This window comes from Ovis aries, chromosome 1 (genome assembly GCF_016772045.2).
Source record: "Ovis aries strain OAR_USU_Benz2616 breed Rambouillet chromosome 1, ARS-UI_Ramb_v3.0, whole genome shotgun sequence".
Lineage (NCBI taxonomy): Eukaryota > Metazoa > Chordata > Mammalia > Artiodactyla > Bovidae > Ovis > Ovis aries.
Genome location: NC_056054.1, coordinates 4,978,672 through 4,997,438, shown reverse-complemented (window position 1 = coordinate 4,997,438; position 18,767 = coordinate 4,978,672). Strand labels below are relative to the sequence as shown.

Here is an 18,767-nt window from a genome sequence, read left to right as displayed (position 1 = left end):
TGATCTCAGATAATATGGGTCATCTCCTTGAATTCCTAATCTGCACAGGGGGCTTCCCAGGCGGCACCAGTGGGAAAGAATGTGCTAAAAAACCCGCCTGCAGTGCAGGAGACCCAAGAGATACAAGTTTGACCCCTGGGTCGGGAAGATCCCCTGGAGGAGGGCACGGCCACCCACTCCAGTATACTTGCCTGGAGAATCCCATGGACAGAGGAGCCTGGAGGGCTACAGTCTGTAGGGACACACCGAGTCAGACACGGCTGAAGCAAATTAGCATGCGTGTGTATAATCTGCACAGGACTCAAGTCAATAAAACATGAGGGCCCATTTTCTAGAGGCTTCTACACAAAAAAAGTTTCTTTCTTAATCAGCAGTCACCTGTGGACTTTGTCGTGTCTGAGTGCAGTGCCCGCAGCCGCCTCAGTCGTATCCTGAGATGTCAGAAGGTGAAGCGGACACACAGGAGTCTGGATCCCCATGGCCCACCCTCCCTTGGACACTGGTTATGGAGCCCTGACCTTCCTAAACCAGGGCGGTCCTTGCAGCCCACAGCACCCCAACCAGACCCATGGGCTTAGTCAGTACTGAGCCTCCAGAAGAAAAACAGAAACACTCAGACATGCCCCCGATTTGCCCTTCTCTTTCCTTCCCCAGATGTTTCATCCTTTCCCGGATATGAGTGCAAAACCCCACATAGGAGGACAGAAGTAAGACAACAGTCTGTACTAACGGGGGAAGAAGGGGCCACCCTCTCACCTGAAACACTTCTTCGGGGATCACCTCCTTCCAGGACTCGGAGACGCGGAGCTGAGGGTAGGAGTTGAAAAGAACCTCAATGACCGCGGGGACTGCTGCGCAGCTCTTCAGCACCTGGTCGGAAATGGTGGGAGACACACTTTGGGTGGGCTGGGTTTTGGGGCCAGGTGGAAAAGGCTGGGGAGGTGGGAGGGGATGCCTGCATCCTGCGTCAGCCACTTTCTGGTTGTGTGACCTCTCGACCCTCCCAGGGAACAATAGCATCCCAGTAACAAGAGTCCCTTGGACTGCAAGGAGATCCAACCAGTCCATCCTAAAGGAGATCAGTCTTGGATGTTCATTGGAAGGACTGATGCTGAAGCTGAAACTCCAATAGTTTGGCCACCTCATGCAAAGAGTTGACTCATTGGAAAAGACCCTGATGCTGGGAGGGATTGTGGGCAGGAGGAGAAGGGGACGACAGAGGATGAGATGGCTGGATGGCATCACCGATTCGATGGACAAGGGTTTGAGTGAACTCTGGGAGTTGGTGATGGACAGGAAGGCCTGGAGTGCTGCAGTTCATGGGGTCGCAAAGGGTTGGACATGACTGAGTGACTGAACTAACTAACTATACAATAGGGTCCTGGTCAGGCCCCAGGTGTCTGGGCCAAGGAGTTCCCAGTAGGGATATGCTGCTGCTCTCTGGGTCTGGAGAGCTGCTCAGAGAAAAGAAATCAGAACACCTGGGTGGGTGGAGGGGTGCGGTGGGGGCTGGGGTGGGGCGGGGAAGGAGTCTGCACAAGGGTGGCGTCCCCAATTTCTGGCTTCAGTTTTCTAGTGTGTCAGAAGTTGGGGGAGAAGAGTTGCTTTGCTGTTGGACTTTTTTTCTCCCCTTGGCCTTTCTGGTTTATTTTCGTAGTCCCTACTGGCCAAGGGTGCTTGTTTTCTAACTGGCAAATTCTGCAATTCAGGTCCATTGGCTTCATCATAAAGATGGAAAGTGTTTGCTTTTTAAAAGTAGAAATCTTTTGTTGTCGTCATGGAGAAGTTTGAAAGTCCACAAAAGTAGACTGAACAGTAGGGTAAACGCTCGCGTACCCACCATCAGCTCATGGCCCATCCTGCCCTTGCCACACTTCCAGTCCCCCCTCCCTCATGTTATTTGAAAGCAAATTCAACGTAGCCTGTCATGTCATCTATAAATATTCGTGTGTCTCTTAAAGGACGTTTAGAAGAAACACAAATGCAGAATCATTGTAACAGCTGAGAAATTAACCATAGTTCCCTACTGTGTGCATGCTAAGTCACTTCAGTCATGTCTGACTCTGTCGACTCTATGGACTACAGCCCGCCAGGTTCCTCTGTCCATGGGATTCTCCAGGCAAGAATACTGGAGTGGGTTGCCGTGCCCTCCTCCAGGGGATCTTCCCGACCCAGGGATCCAACCTGTATCCATCTATCCTGCATTGACAGATGGATTCTTTACCACTAGCACCATGTGGGAAGGCAGTTTCTTAGTATCATCTAATATATACTCTATAATTAAATTCACAAATTTCTCTTAAATGCCATTATATCGAAACAATCATTTGTTTGCTTGAATAAGAATTCAGATAAGCCCAACAGCTTTACGTTGGTTGGTACGATGTATTTTCAGATCTCTCTTTTTTGTTTTGTGTGATTTATTTGTTGAAGAAACTGGGTTATTCATCCTGTGGAGTTTCTCACTGTTGGGATTTTGCTGATTGTATCCCTGTGGGATGCTGCTTTTTCTCTGCTTTCTGTAAATTAGTAGTTGGATTTAGAAGCTTGATGGAATTCAGATTTGATTTTGGGGAAATCCCATGGACAGAGGAGCCTGGTGGGCTATAGTCCATGGAGTTGCAAAAGAGTCAAGACACGGCTTAGCGACTAAATAACAGCAGGGCAACTTCATTATTCTCTGTTTTTGAGGTTTAGGATTTACCAAGTGCTGTGAAACAGTTTTGTTTATATCTCGGTTGAAAAACTGAGGTTAAGCCATTTTTTTCTGAGGTCAGGCGCCAAACAGCTGCAGTAGACAACAGTCAGAGCCAGTTGCAAGCCTGGCCAGCATCCTGCTCACGGGCTCCTGAACGCACTCAAGGCAGCTGCCCCCTTTACAACCTGCCTGCTTCTTTCTGGGCTTCCCTGGTGGCTCATTCAGTGAAGAATCTGCCTCCAGTACAGTAGAACCAGGTTCGATCCCTGGGTGGGGAAGATCCCCTGGAGGAGGAAATGGAAACCCACTCCAGTATTCTTGCCTGGGAAATCCCACTGACAGGAGCCTGGAGGGGTATAGTCCAGGGGTGGCAAAAGTCAGACACTTATTGACTAAACCACTACCTAGCTTCTTTCAGATGTAACACCCCTTTAAGTTACAGAAAGGGAAAGTGTCAGTTGCTCAATCACGTCCTGCTCTTTACGACCCCATGGACTGTAGTCCGCCAGGCTCCTCTGTCCATGGGATTCTCCAGGCAAAAATACTGGAGTGCGTTGCCAGGGGATCTTCCCAACCCAGGCCTCCCACATTGTGGGCAGATTCTTTACCATCTGAGCCACAGGGAAGCGTGAGCAAGATTTAAAAATTTCAGACTTCTCTTTTTCAGAGATAACACCTATCAACATTTTGTATATACTAAGGTTTTATGTATTTAGGAAGGAATCAGTATAAAAGACAAAAACGAGCTAGTGATTTGCATACTATTTTGAAACTTGACTTTTCATCAAAATAGACTGTGAACAATTCAAAAATTACAAATGAGCATTTAAACATTATTTTTAGTGGCCATATAATATTGTATGAATGTATCATAATGAACTGAATGAGCTAACTATTGTAAGTTGTATAATATTTTTTTATCTTATCAACAATGAATACCTTGAATATAGTTTCTCTGTGTCCAGCCTTTCTTATTTAGATTGCTTATACTGAATCGCTGGAAGGAGAACTGCAAGTCAATGGGTGTGCATACTTTTTTCCCCCCTTTTTAATGTTTATTATTTTTCCCCATAGTTTTTATTTATTTATTTTAATTGGAGGCTAATTACTTTACAGTATTGTGGCGGTTTTTGCCATATATTGACATGAATCAGCCACGGGCATACATGTGTTCCCCATCCTGACCCCCCTCCTACCTCCCTCCCCATCCCATCCCTCAGGGCCATCCCAGTGCATCAGCCCTGAGTACCCTGTCCCATGCATCGAACCTGGACTGGCGATCTGTTTCACATATGGTAATATACATGTTTCAATGCTATTCTCTGAAATCATCCCACCCTCCCCTTCTCCCACAGAGTCCCAAAATCTATTCTTTATATCTGTGTCTCTTTTGCTTCCTTGCATATAGGGTCATCATTACCATCTTTCTAAATTCCATATATATATGTTAATGTACTATATTGGTGGTTTTCTTTCTGACTTACTTCACTCTGTATAATAGGCTCCAGTTTCATCCACCTCATTAGAACTGACTCAAAAGTGTTCTTTTTAATGGCCGAGTAATACTCCATTGTGTCTATGTACCACGGCTTCCTTATCCACTCCTCTGCCAATGGACATAGGTTGCTTCCACGCCCTAGCTATTGTGCTGTGAGGGATACTGGGGTACACGTGTCTCTTTCAACTCTGGTTTCCAATGAGAGTGTATACTTTAAAGGTCTTAAAACATACTGTCAAACTGTAAGTGTATAAGTTGTTACCCTTTTTGAAGAACTGAGTACGAGAGGATCTCTTTCTTCCTACCCAGATCATCTCATTAATCATTTAAATTTATAGGGACAAGTTGAAATATTTACTGTTGGTTGACATTTGTCTTTTTTTTTATGAATTGCTAGATTATGTCTTTTGCTCATTTTCTCTATACTGCGTTCTTTTTTACCATTGTGAAAGTCACTCAGTCATGTCCGACTCTCTGCAACCCCATGGACTAAAGAGTCCATGAAATTCTCTAGGTCAGAATACTGGAGTGGGTAGCCTTTCCCTTCTCCAGGGGATCTTCCCAACCCAGGGATTGAACCCGGGTGTCCCACATTGCAGGCAGATTCTTTACCAGCTGAGCCACAAGGGAAGCCTTGCTGATTTATAAACATACTTTATTTATTAAGGTTATTTTTTAGATAGAAAATCATTTTTGCAAATAATATTTTATCCTTCTCAATATTAATATTTATTTTCTTTGTCTTATTACATTGACTAGAGCCTTAAAATTCAATGTTAAATGACAGTAATTGATAAGAGGCGTCATCTAAATTTAATAGTACTGTCTCTAATCTTTCACCATAATCTTGGATAGTAGTTTCACATAAATTTGTGAATTTATTGACAAAATTTATTCACAAAAAATAAATTTTGTGAATTCACATAAATTTGTTGTTTTTCAGTTGCTAAGTTGTGTCTGACTCTTTGCAACCCCATGGATTGCAGCACGCCAGGCTTCCCTGTCCTTCACTATCTCCCAGAGTTTGCTCAAATTCATGTCCACTGAGTCGTGATGCTATCTAACTATCTCATCCTCTGCTGTCTCCTTCTCATTTTGTCTTTAATCTTTCCCAGCATCAGAGTTTTTTCCAGTGAGTCCGTTCTTCCCATCAGGTGGCCAAAGGATTGGAGCTTCAGCTTCAGCAGCAGTCCTTCCAATGAATATCCAGGGTTGATTTTCTTTAGGATTGACTGGTTTGATCTCCTTGCAGTCCAGGGTACTCCCAAGCGCCACAATTCAGAAGCATCAATTATTTGGTGCTCAGCCTTCTTTATGGTTCAACTCTCACATCCATACATGATGACTGGAAAAAACATAGCTTTGATTATATGGACCTTTGTCAGCAAACTGGTGTCTCTGCTTATTAATATGCTGTCTAGGTTTGCCATAGCCTTCCTGCCAAGGAGCAAGCATCTTTTAATTTCATGGCTGCAGTCACCATCCAGTGATTTTTGGAGCTCAAAAAAATAAAGTCTCTCACTGCTTCCACGTTTCTGTTTCTATTTCCCATGAAATGATGGGCTTTAGTGTAGTCAATGAAGCAGATGTTTTTCTGGAACTCCCTTGCTTTCTCCATGATCCAACGAATGTTGGCAATTTGATCTTTGGTTCCTCTGCCTTTTCTAAACCCAGATTGAATATCAGGAAGTTCTCAGTTCACATACTGCTGAAGCCAAGCTTGAAGGATTTTGAGCATAAACTTTCTAGCATGTGAAATAGTAGTTGGAATATTCTTTGACTTCTTTGGATTTGGAATGAAAACTGACCTTTTGCAGCCCTGTGGCCTCTGCTGAGTTTTCCAAATTTGCTGACATGTTGAGTGCAGTACTTTAACAGCATCATCTTTTAGGATTTTAAATAGCACAGCTAGAATTCCATCACCTCCACTAGCTTTGTTTGTAATAATACTTCCTGAGGCCCAGCTGACTTCATACTCCAGGATGGCTGGCTCTAGGTGACTGACTGCACCACTGTGGTGATTCGGGTCATTAAGACCATTCTGTATAATTCTTCTGTGTATTCTTGCCATCTCTTCTTAATCTCCTCTGCTTCTTTTAGGTCCTTACAGTTTCTGTCCAGTAGCCAAGTACTGGATTTTGAACTCTTTTATTGACTATAAGGAACATAGTTCCTTATAGTTCCATTTCTTCTAAGGAATTCTGGCCCACTGTAATAGATACAATGGTCATCTGAATTAAGTCTGCCCATTCCCGTCCATTTTAGTTCACTGATTCCTAAGATGTCAATGTTCAGTCTTGCCATCTCCTGCTTGACCATGTCTAATCGACCTTGATTTGTGGACCTAACATTCCAGGTTCTTATGCAATATTGTTCTTTACAGCACTGGACTTTATTTTCACCACCAGACCCGTCCAAAACTGAGCATCATTTCTGCTTTGGCCCAGTGTCTTCATTCTTTCTGGAGCTATTAGTAACTGCCCTCCATTCTTCCCCCGTAGCATACTGGACACCTTCCCACCTTGGGGCTCATCTTCTGGTGTCATATCTTTTGCCTTTTCATACTGTTCATGGGGCTCTCCAGGCAAGAATACTGGAGTGGGTTCCCTCCTCTAGCGGACCACGTTTTGTCAGAACTCTCCACTACCTGTCTCCACTACCTGTCTGTCCTGGGTATGCCTGCACGGGATAGTGCAGAGCTTCCTCGACTTATGTAAGCCCTTTGCCATGGCAAGGCTGTGATCCGTGAAGGGGATAAGTACTTTGTCCTAAGTTAAGGAAATGTCTTTGTATTACTAGATTCATGATTTAAGTTTTTAATGTTTTCTAGCCAAATCACTACAAAAAGATTATCCAATACTGACCTATTTTGCCTTTCATAAAACAGTCTCTATTTGGCTAGTCTTCTAAATAGAGTGGTAGATTCAATTTGTTAAGATATTTTTCATCTTTTAATAAATAAGTTTGCTTTACAGTTTTAGTTTTTTGAGCTATTAACATTACTGTCAAGTTTTAATGTCACTCAGTGTTAACTTAGTAAAACTGTCTGAGACGATGTCTATCTTTTTAATACTCTGGGAGGTTCTGAAAAGTAGATAATTATAGGAAATAAGAAAGCGTGATGGACTTTGCATTTGAACCTATAGCTGCAGGTGATAATATTTTCTATTTTTTCACAGTTACTGGCATATTTTATTTTGATTTATTCTTGGCTTAATTTTGTTCAACTATATTTTCCTGGGGAAAAAAAAAAAAGAAATTCAGCATTGCAGGTGTACTGGTCAGGGTGGTAACAGGAAACAGAAGGCACATTTGAGATTATTCCAGGAGGGTTATTGATCCAGGGCTTGTTTAGCCAGGTGTGTGTGCAGAATAACCACAAGGAGCAGTGCTTTGACACAGAGCTGGCAGTGGAGCTGATTCCCACTCCTGGGCCTGCAGAGTGAGGGAACGGAGTGGGTTGTCTTACCAGGAGCAGAGGGACTCTCACACCAACCTCAAGCTGAGAGGGTACCTAGTGAACACACCCTCTCACCTCACTCTCCTTCCTCCCTGGCTTCTGGGACTCTGCCCTGATGAAGCCCAGGGAGCAGAGAGCCAGGAGACGTGCAGATGGGTCCATGCAGGTGGAGAACAAATTTGGACGGGGATGGTTATCTGCACTGTATCTAGGAATAAGCACCTTTTCTCATCTGGAATTCACTGTGATTGTCTCCGGAGAAGGCAATGGCAACCCACTCCAGTGTTCTTGCCTGGAGAATCCCAGGGACGGGGGAGCCTGGCGGGCTGCCGTCTGTGGGGTTGCACGGAGTCGGACACGACTGGAGCGACTCAGCAGCAGCAGCAGCAGGGACTGTCTCTGCACTGTGTTTTGCGTATTTAATGTCTTGCTGGAATTCTATTTTAATTATTTTTTTTTTGTCAAGAAATCAGCTATTGAATTTCTTTGATCAATTCTCTTTAAAAATATTCCAATCCATTAATTTTTGCCTTCATCTTATTAATTCTTTTCTCCTTTTCTCTTCCCAGCTCCTTGGATTGACCACTCAGTTAACTTGGCAATCTGTCTTTCCTTCAGTTCAGTTCAGTCGCTCAGTAATGTCTGATTCTTCGCGACCCTATGGACTGCAACATGCCAGGCTTCCCTGTCCATCACCAACTTCCTGAGCTTGCTCAAACTCATGTCCATCAAGTTGGTGATGCCATCCAACCATCTCATCCTCCGTCGTCCCCTTCTCCTCCTGCCTTTAATCTTTTGCAGAATCAGGGTCTTTTCCATGGAGTCAGTGCTTCACTTCAGGTGGCCAAAGTATTGGAGTTTCAGCTTCAGCATCAGTCTTTCCAATGAACACTCAGGACTGATCTCCTTCAGAATGGACTGGCTGGACCTCCTTGCAGTCCAAGGGACTCTCAAGAATCTTCTCCAACACCACATTTCAAAAGCATCAATTCTTCAGTGCTCAGCTTTCTTTATAGTCCAACTCTCACATCCATACATGACCACTGGAAAATCCATAGCCTTGACTAGACAGACCTTGTTGGCAAAGTAATGTCTGTGCTTTTTAATATGCTATCTAGGTTGGTCATAACTTTCCTTCCAAGGAGTAAGGAAATGGCTGCAATCACCATCTGCAGAGATTTTGGAGCCCAGAAAAATAAAGTCAGCCACTGTTTCCACTGTTTCCCCATCTATTTCCCATGAAGTGATGTGACCAGATGCCATGATCTTAGTTTTCTGAATGTTGAGCTTTAAGCCAACTTTTTTCACTCTCCTCTTTCACTTTCATCAAGAGGCTTTTTAGTTCCTCTTCACTTTCTGCCATAAGGCTGGTGTCATCTGCATATCTGAGGTTATTGATATTTCTCCTGGCAATCTTGATTCCAGCTTGTGCTTCCTCCAGCCCAGCGTTTCTCATGATGCTAGTAGTAATAATAAATATGTAGGTGCCATAGTACTCTGGTGGAGGAATCACCAGGTGCTAGAAATGACAGCTGAGTCAGACCTAGATTTGCAATGGTGTGGTGAGTTGGTCAAGGAAAGATTTCTGCAGGAAGTGACATTCAAGCTAAGACATGGGACAGCAGTTCCAAAAGATGTGGAGAGTTCTGAGGACTAGGATGGTCAAGGTATAGAAAGGAATTATCAGACATGGGAGGTGAGAAGGAACAGAAAGTACTGACTGTGGGACTTCCTTGGAGTGCAGTAGATGAAGGTTTGCCTGCCAATGCAGGAGAGACGGGTTCCACCCCTGGTCCAGGGAGATCCCATGTGCTGTGGAGCAACTAAGCCCGTGCATCAAAACGCTGAAGCTCACGCTCCCTAGAGCTTGTGCCCCCAACAAAAGAAGCCACTGCAATGTGAAGCCCACGCATCCCAATGAAGAGTAGCTCCCAACCGCTGCAACTAGAGAAATTCTCACAAAGCAGCAAAGACCCAACGCAGCCAAATGTAAGTGAATAAATAAAATTATACATATATAAACAATATTGACTGCGATGTGAGGTTTGACATGGGGGCTGGGGTGGGTAGTGAGAATTGAGACTGAAGAAGATAGCAGGTCAGGGCCGGAAGCGTGCTGTCAGCCATGATAAGAAGCTGGGCTTTATCTTCAGGGCACCGGAAAGCCCTTGAAGGGTGATGAGTGGAGAAGTGACAGGGTCAGATTTTAATTTTAGAAGTATCACCATGGCTACAGTGTTGAGAAGAGTTCCACGGGGCCATATTGGAGGCAGAGAGTTGAGTTACGAGGATATTTTTGCAATCTAGGGGAGAGATTTGTGCATGTTCAGTCGCTCAGTCATGTCTGACTCTTTGTGACCCCCTGGACTGTAGCCCGCCAGGCTCCTCTGTCCACGGAATTCTCCAGGCAAGAGTACTGGAGTGGGTAGCCATTTCCTCTTCCAAGGGAGCTTCCCAACCCAGGGATCAAAACAGGGTCTCTTACGTCCTCTGCATTGATAGGTGCCTTCTTTACCACTGAGATGATGGTGGCCTAAACTGAGCTGGTGGCAGCCAGGATGGAAAAAGAAGTAAGACTTTGAGAGATATTTAAGAGGTTGAGTTGAGAGACTCTGCAGACTGAGTTTCCCATTCCTGAGATGGTTTTTCCCCATCATCTCTTGGGCGGCTGGAGTACCCTCATTCCCTTTGGCCTTCAGCCTCCCCTACCCCACCCAATCAGCCCTTGCCAAGAGCACTCCTGAGCTGGCTGCACCTGGTGGTCAGGGCTCTGCCTCCCCTCGGGCCGCATCAGCACCTCTGACACAGCTAACCGCATCTTCCACTTGGATATGTCCTTCTCTTGGCTTCCAGAAGCCACACGCTCATTCCTTCGCCACCCACGCTGCTGCTTCTACTCGGTTGCCTCTGCTGCTCTCTCGCCTGCGCGTCTTCTCATGCTGGGATGGCCTTGGAGTCAGTCCTCATTCCTCATCTCTGCTCTCCCTCCCTGGTGATCTCATTCCATTTTCTGGCTTTAGACACCATCCAAATGCCACCAACTCTCTAAAGTCTATCTCCAGGTTGGTCAAACCTCCCTCCCAACCTCCAGGTTTGAATATCCAATTGCTTACTTGATTAGCTCCTCGCTGGCTCTATCTTACACTTAAGGCATCAAAAACAGAACACCCGAGACTCCCCCCAGCCCCAGACGTCCTTTCTCCCTAAGCTTCCCCTTACCGCTCGATGGCACACCCATCCTTCCAACATCTCAGGCTAAAAGCCTTGGAGTCATCTTTAACTCCTCTTCTCACATATCCCGCATCCTGCATCCAATCTGTCAAGAAATCCTGCTGGCCCTACCTTCACAAGATATCCAGAATCCATAATTTCTTTTCCTTTTTGGCTGTGCTGCACAGCTTGTGGGATCTCAGTTGCTCCACTAGGGACTGAACCTGGACTGTGATCGCGAGAGCCTGGAATCCTAGCCTCTAGGCCACCAGGTGTTCCCTGTTTTCAGACTACCGCCCTCATCCACGCCAGCATGATCCCTCAGGTGGACTGTGGCCACAACCTCCTAAGCCATCTCTCCACTTCTATTCTGCTCCTCCTAAAGTAGATTCTCAACACGGAGACCACAAGGAGCCTCAGAGAATGTCAGTCAGGATATACCACTCCGGTGCTCCAACCAATCCAGTGGCCAACGTCACTGCAGTGGCCTCGGGGACCCCACGGCCTGTCCCCTCCTCCAGTTCTCTCACCTCCTGATGCTGTCCCACGGCTTCTCTCCACCTTCAGCCTCACTGGTTCCCTTGTTGTCCCCCACGTGGGTCAGTCTCACTCCAGCCTTGGAGTCGTGGACTTCGTCTTATCTACTGGGCTATTCTTTCCCCAGACACCTGCTTAGCTGATACCCTCATCTCTCTCAAGTCTACTCCAAACCATCCATCCTAATACCCTCTTTAAAACATGCTGCCTCCTGCCTCGGCTCCTCTCTCCCAGTCCTTATCACTTTATTGGCCCATTATTATGCTCATTGTTTAATGCTCATCTCCCTCATTAGGATGTAAGCTTCATGAGGGCAGCAATACTTTCCCCCCAGTACAGTCACTCATTAGGTATCCTAAGCACCTAGTATGACTCTGGCAAATGGCTGGTGCTCAATAAACATCTGTTGAATAAATAATGGATAAATAGAAATATTTCTTTTTAAAAAGCACTCAGAAGGCATGTCTTATGAACCTTTGATATCTAAATGTGTCTTTCTTTTGCCAGTAAAATACGAGCTATCTTGGTTGCATATAGAATTCAAGCATCTAAGCCTTTTCTTTAAAAATCTGTAGATGGCAGCCTGGTGCTCTGTGATGAACTAGAGGGGTGGGATGGGGGGTGCGGTGGGAGGGAGGCTGCAGAGGAAGGGGATATATAAATATATATAGTTATACATACACACACACACACACACACACACACACACACACATATATATATATATATATATATAGAGAGAGAGAGAGAGAGAGCTATGACTGATTTGGTCATCTGAGTGAAATTCACCCATTCCAGTCCATTTTAGTTTGCTGATTGCTAGAATGTCGATGTTCACTCTTGCCATCTCGTTTGACCACTTCCAATTTGCCTTGATTCATGGACCTAACATTCCAGGTTCCTATGCAATATTGCTCTTTACAGCATCGGACCTTGCTTCTATCACCAGTCACATCCACAACTGGGTATTGTTTTTGCTTTGGCTCCATCCCTTCATTCTTTCTGGAGTTATTTCTCCACTGATCTCCAGTAGCATATTGGGCACCTACTGACCTGGGGAGTACCTCATTCAGTATCCTATCACTTTGCCTTTTCATACTGTTCATGGGGTTCTCAAGGCAAGAATACTGAAGTGGTTGGCCACTCCCTTCTCCAGCGGACCACATTCTGTCAGACTATTCTTAGAAGAAATGCAGTAGCCATCATGGTTAACAGAAGAGTCCGAAATGCAGTACTTGGATGCAGTCTAAAAACTGACAGAATGATCTCTGGTCATTTCCAAGGCAAACCATTCAATATCACAATAATCCAAGCCTATGCCCCAACCAGTAACACTGAAGAAGCTGAAGTTGAGTGGTTCTAGATGTCCTTTTCATTATAGGGGACTGGAGTGCAAAAGTAGGAAGTCAAGAAACACCTTGGGTAACAGGCAAATTTGGCCTTGGAATACAGAATGAAGCAGGGCAAAGGCTAATAGAGTTTTGCCAAGAGAATGCACTGGTCATAGCAAACACCCTCTTCCAACAACACAAGAGAAGACTCTACACATGGACATCACCAGATGGTCAAGACCGAAATCAGATTGATTATATTCTTTGCAGCCAAAGATGGAGCTCTATACAGTCAGCAAAAACAAGACCAGGAGCTGACTATGGCTCAGATCATGAACTCCTTATTCCAAATTCAGACTTAAATTGAAGAAAGTAGGGAAAACCACTAGACCATTCAGGTATGACCTAAATCAAATCCCTTAGGATTATACAGTGGAAGTGAGAAATAGATTTAAGGGACTAGATCTGATAGATAGAGTGCCTGATGAACTATGGACGGAGGTTTCTGACATTGTACAGGAGACAGGGATCAAGACCATCCCCATGGAAAAGAAATGCAAAAAAGCAAAATGGCTGTCTGGAGAGGCCTTACAAATAGCTGTGAAAAGAAGAGAAGTGAAAAGCAAAGGAGAAAAGGAAAGATAATAAGCATCTGAATGCAGAGTTCCAAAGAATAGCAAGGAGAGATAAGAAAGCCTTCCTCAGTGATCAATGCAAAGAGATAGAGGAAAACAATAAATGGGAAAGACTAGAGATCTCTTCAAGAAAATTAGAGATACCAAGGCAACATTTCATGCAAAGATGGACTCAATAAAGGACAGAAATGGTAAGGACCTAATAGAAGCAGAAGATATTAAGAAGAGGTGGCAAGAATACACAGAAAATGAAAGTGAAGTTGCTCAGTCATGTCCGACTCTTTGCAACTCCATGGACTGTAGCATATCAGGCTTCTCCGTCCATGGGATTTTCCAGGCAAGAGTACTGGAGTGGGTTGCCATTTCCTTCTCCAGGGGATCTTCCCAACCCAGGGACTGAACCCAGGTCTCCTGCATTGTAGGCAGATGCTTTACCCTCTGAGCCACCAGGGAATACACAGAACTGTACAAAAAGAGCTTCACAACCAAGATAATCACTATGGTGTGATCACTCATCTAGAGCCAGACATCCTGGAATGTGAAGTCAAGTGGGCCTTAGAAAGCATCACTACGAACAAAGCTAGTGGAGGTGATGGAATTCCAGTTGACCTATTTCAAATCCTGAAAGATGATGCTGTGAAAGTGCTGCACTCAATATGCCAGCAAATTTGGAAAACTCAGCAGTGACCACAGGACTGGAAAAGGTCAGTTTTCATTCCAATCCCAAAGAAAGGCAATGCCAAAGAATGCTCAGACTACTGCACAGTTGCACTCATCTCACACATTAGTAAAGTAATGCTCAAAATTCTCCAAGCCAGGCTTCAGCAATACGTGAACTGTGAAGTTCCAGATGTTCAAGCTGGTTTTAGAAAAGGCAGAGGAACCACAGATCAAATTGCCAGCATCCGCTGGATCATGGAAAAAGCAAGAGAATTCCAGAAAAACATCTATTTCTGCTTTATTGACTATGCCAAAGACTTTGACTGTGTGGATCACAATAAACTGTGGAAAATTCTGAAATAGAAGGGAATACCAGACCACCTGACTGCCTCTCGATAAACCTATATGCAGGTCAGGAAGCAACAGTTAGAACTGGACCTGGAACAACAGACTGGTTCCAAATAGGAAAAGGAGTATGTCAAGGCTGTATATTGTCACCCTGCTTATTTAACTTCTATGCAGAGTACATCATGAGAAACGCTGGGCTGGAAGAAGCACAAGCTGGAATCAAGATTGCCAGGAGAAATATCAATAACCTCAGATATGGAGATGACACCATCCTTATGGCAGAAAGTGAAGAGGAACTAAAAGCCTCTTGATGAGAGTGAAAAAGTTGGCTTAAAGCTCAACATTCAGAAAACGAAGATCATGGCATCTGGTCCCATCAGTTCATGGGAAATAGATGGGGAAACAGTGGTAACAGTGTCAGACTTTATTTTTTGGGGCTCCAAAATCACTGCAGATGGTGATTGCAGCCATGAAATTAAAAGACACTTACTCCTTGGAAGGAAAGTTATGACCAACCTAGACAGCATATTAAAAGTAGAAACATTACTTTGCCAACAAAGGTCCATCTAGTCAAGGCTATGGTTTTTCCAGTGGTCATGTATGGATGTGAGAGTTGGACTGTAAAGAAAGCTGAGCACCGAAGAATTGATGCTTTTGAACTGTGGTGTTGGAAAAGACTCTTGAGAGTCCCTTGGACTGCAAGAAGATCCAACTAGTCCATTCTGGAGATCAGTCCTGGGTGTTCATTGGAAGGACTGATGCTAAAGCTGAAACTCCAGTACTTTGGCCACCTCATGCAAAGAGTTTACTCATTGGAAAAGACTCTGATGCTGGGAGGGATTGGGGGCAGGAGGAGAAGGGGACGACCGAGGATGAGATGGCTGGATGGCATGACCGATTCCATGTGCATGAGTTTGAGTGAACTCCGGGAGTTGGTGATGGACAGGGAAGCCTGGCGTGCTCCAATTCATGGGGTCGCAAAGAGTCTGACACGACTGAGTAACTGAACTGAACTGATGACTGATTCAAGTTGTTGTATGACAGAAACCAACAATAACATTGTAAAGCAATTATCCTTCAATTAAAATATAAAAAAATCTGTAGATGGGGAGTTCTCTGGTGGTGCAGTAGTTAGGATATGGTGCTTTCATTGCCATGACTTGGGTTCAATCCCTGGTTGGAGAACTTGGATCCAGCAAGCCACGTGGCATGGTCAAAATAAAAAATCTGTAAATGATATTTAATTGTCCTATGATAACAGTGCAGAGAACTCAGAGTCCAGTCTGATTTTTACTCCTTTAGGAACCTGTTTTTTTACTTGGATGCTTTGCTAGGTTTTTCTGTGCCTTTTTAGAATGCTTTTGCTAGACTGTATATAGGTGTGTGTCTCTCATCACTGATTTGCAGAGAACATCCATTCAAGTCCTATGCTTTAAGACTTTTCAGTGCAGCTACGTTTTCTTCTATTATGTCTTTGACGATTATTTCTGATCCATTTGTTGTAGGTTCTTCAATAATATCATTTATCTGTGAGTTGGCTCTCTGCCCTTTATGACTATCACTTTGTCTTTTAATTTCTTGACTTTTTTTTGTTTGCACTTAGATCTTTTAACATTAGTCCTTTGTAGTGAACATTGTGGTTGACTTCCAAACACTCCAGACAATTAGATTAATTCCATCATGATCATTCTATTCTCATTACCATTTAATGGTTTGGGGAAGGGCGGGTTTAAGCCAACCGGGGTTAATAAAACCCAGAAAAGGACTTCCTCAGGGTTTCTAGAGAAAACTGGCTGAATCTGAACAGGAAGCTGGTTGGAACAGTTGCTGGAAGCCATTTAGGGACCAAGAAAAGGACCATTTTGAGGGCCAGGTTGACTTACTGAGGTTAGAAGGCATATGGTTCTTTGATGATGTCACTGAGACTTAGAAATAACCAATTGTGAAGCCTGTGCTTCTTGTTATGAGAGATTCAAGGGGGGTTGGAACCAACTCAGGCAGGGGCTGCCTGGCAGAGGCTGTGACTTTGAGGAGTTGTCTGGGGATACTGGAGCCATGGAGAGGAACGTGTTGCTGTAGAAGCTATTCAGGACAGAGGAAGAGGATGAGAAGCACCTTGGCTTTATTTCTCCCTCCACCTCTAATTTCCAATGGTGTCTCCCCTGGCTGAACCCAGCCAGAAGCCAGCTATACGGGGCTGTGTGTTAGCTTGAAGGGGCTAGCCACAATGCGCACACCTTGTCAGGATGCAGAGTAGAACAGAGAGACAGCAGGGACTGGATCTGGGGGCACAGAGAGAAATAGCAGAGCACCCTCACTCACATCCTTGGTTTGATTCTCTTTATGAATCAGTTCTGCCTTTTATTTCCTTTAATGTAATCTAAGAAAGCTGAGTAGATGATGCTTTTTAACTGTGGTGTTGGAGAAGACTCTTGAGAGTCCCTTGGACTGCAAGGAGATCAAACCAGTCAATCCCAAAGAAAATCAGTCCTGAATATTCATTGGAAGGACTGATGCTGAAGCTGAAACTCCAATACTGTGGCCACCTGATGCAAAGAACTGACTCATTTGAAAAGACCCTGATGCTGGGAAAGATTGAAGGCAGGAGGAGAAGGGAATGACAGAGGATTAGATGGTTGGATGGCATCACCAACTTGATGGACATGAGTTTGAGCAACCTCCAGGAGTTGGTGTTGGACAGGGAAGCCTGGTGTGCTGCAGTCGATGGGGTCACAAAGAGTCAGAGATGACTGAGCGATTGAACTGAACTGAATGTAATCTAATCTACCATTGTGTTCTTGCTTTCTTGGTATAAATTTATCTCCTCCATCTTCCTTTTCATGTCATTCTGTTGACTTCTCATCTTGTTTGGTTTTACGGATGTAAAGGCTGTATCATGTTGCATTCCATACAGGATGGCACACAGGCATACAATCTCTCAGATTTTCTTCTGAATCTTTTGATGAGAGGAACAGATTTCCTCTTTATTCTCAGGAAGCTATCTCATTCTTTTTTTCCTGCCCCTCCATGAATCCATTTATTTTTCTCTATATTCATCTCTGGTTAAGGTTAGATCCAGACACGAAGTCTGTGGACACGCAGGGGAAGTCCATGGTCCTTTTCTCTGTTAGCCTTTGAGACGGTGGGGGGGGGGGGCGGGCAAAGTGGAGGAAGGCTGGTAAGGGAGATGCCCAGCCCGGGTCCTAGTCTGTACACCCTCCTGGTCACCTGTGCTCCATCAGGAGGCCTCTTCCTCCCACCCTCCCCCCAGCAGAGTCAGCAGGTTGCTATACAACCTCGGTTCCTCAGTTTCCACCTCTGCACTTTTTACTGCATCTCCCACAATGCACTGCACCACCACCAGCATCCACTGCTACTTGGTGGACTTAAACGTTTGCCTTAATGTCTACTTGACTGCCTGAAAACTTAGGGCCATGCAGCAGAGGTGTGCTGACCCTTCGTGACTCAGACGTGAGGTCTTTCTGTTGGTGCACGGATTTTCTTTCTCTCCCTCTCCCCCTTCCTTCCATCCTTCCCTCCGCTTGTGTATGTCTTCAGAGATACTTTAACATGAAGACAGGAGCAGATGCTCTTTGAACCTGATAATCATATTACCATTATCATCTCTAGTCCCCTTCCTACCCAAAGTTTGTTTTTTCCCTAATCCATGATGGTCACAAGGCTGGGCTTAAATGGGCTTTAGAGAGGAGAGAGACAGAATGACCACAGGAGGCTGGGGTGCAAGGGGAGAGCCAGGCGGGTGTGCAGTCTCCCAGCCTCGCACCCCATGGTGGGCTCTTGATGAGCTGGTATTTCTGGCTTACGCGAGCCACCAATAACAGGCATCTCCCTGGAGCACAACAGCCCCTGAACCCAACTGGCCCCTTTTCCACGTTGGGAGGAAACGCCCTTTTAAAGAGAGGTCACACTGGACCTCTGCACATCTAGCCTGTTTGTCTTTTGAGATATTTTAGGCAGTTCCTGCGTCTTCAGACCTTCCTCAGGCCAACCTGGAGCCTCCAGCTACCCTCCCATCAGCCCTCTCACTTCTCAGCAAAATAGTCAATGGCTCCCAGTGACTGCATGCAACCTGGACCTCCCCAGCTCCCCACCCCCATTCTCTCAAGAGCTACCCGCCTCCAGACCCCTCCTCCCGGGGTCACGGACTGTGACAAAGTCTTATTGCCTGTCTCTGGGAATTCATTTCCTGTCTCTCCTCTGTTCCACCTCTCTGGGGCTCCAGACCCTCCCCACCCCCTGACTAGCCCCCACCCCTGCGTTCCTTCATGTTTGCCAGGCAGCTGGCCGCCTTCATTATTTCTACGCCAACGCGGTTTAAAAATCTCCGCTGCCTCCTTGCTGTCTGCCGAGACTCAGCAGCCGCATCACT

At 45.2% G+C, this 18,767-nt stretch overlaps 1 protein-coding gene across 1 annotated transcript in view; it reads right to left on the bottom strand.

Annotated features, from left to right (window-relative positions):
- ASB18 (ankyrin repeat and SOCS box containing 18) overlaps nt 1-18,767 on the bottom strand; it is an 81,880-nt gene that overhangs the window by 6,724 nt on the left and 56,389 nt on the right. Inside the window, exon 5 of the mRNA XM_004001771.6 lies at nt 757-870. Within this exon, the coding sequence (XP_004001820.3) occupies nt 757-870 (114 nt within the window). The remainder of the gene's footprint in view (nt 1-756; nt 871-18,767) is intronic.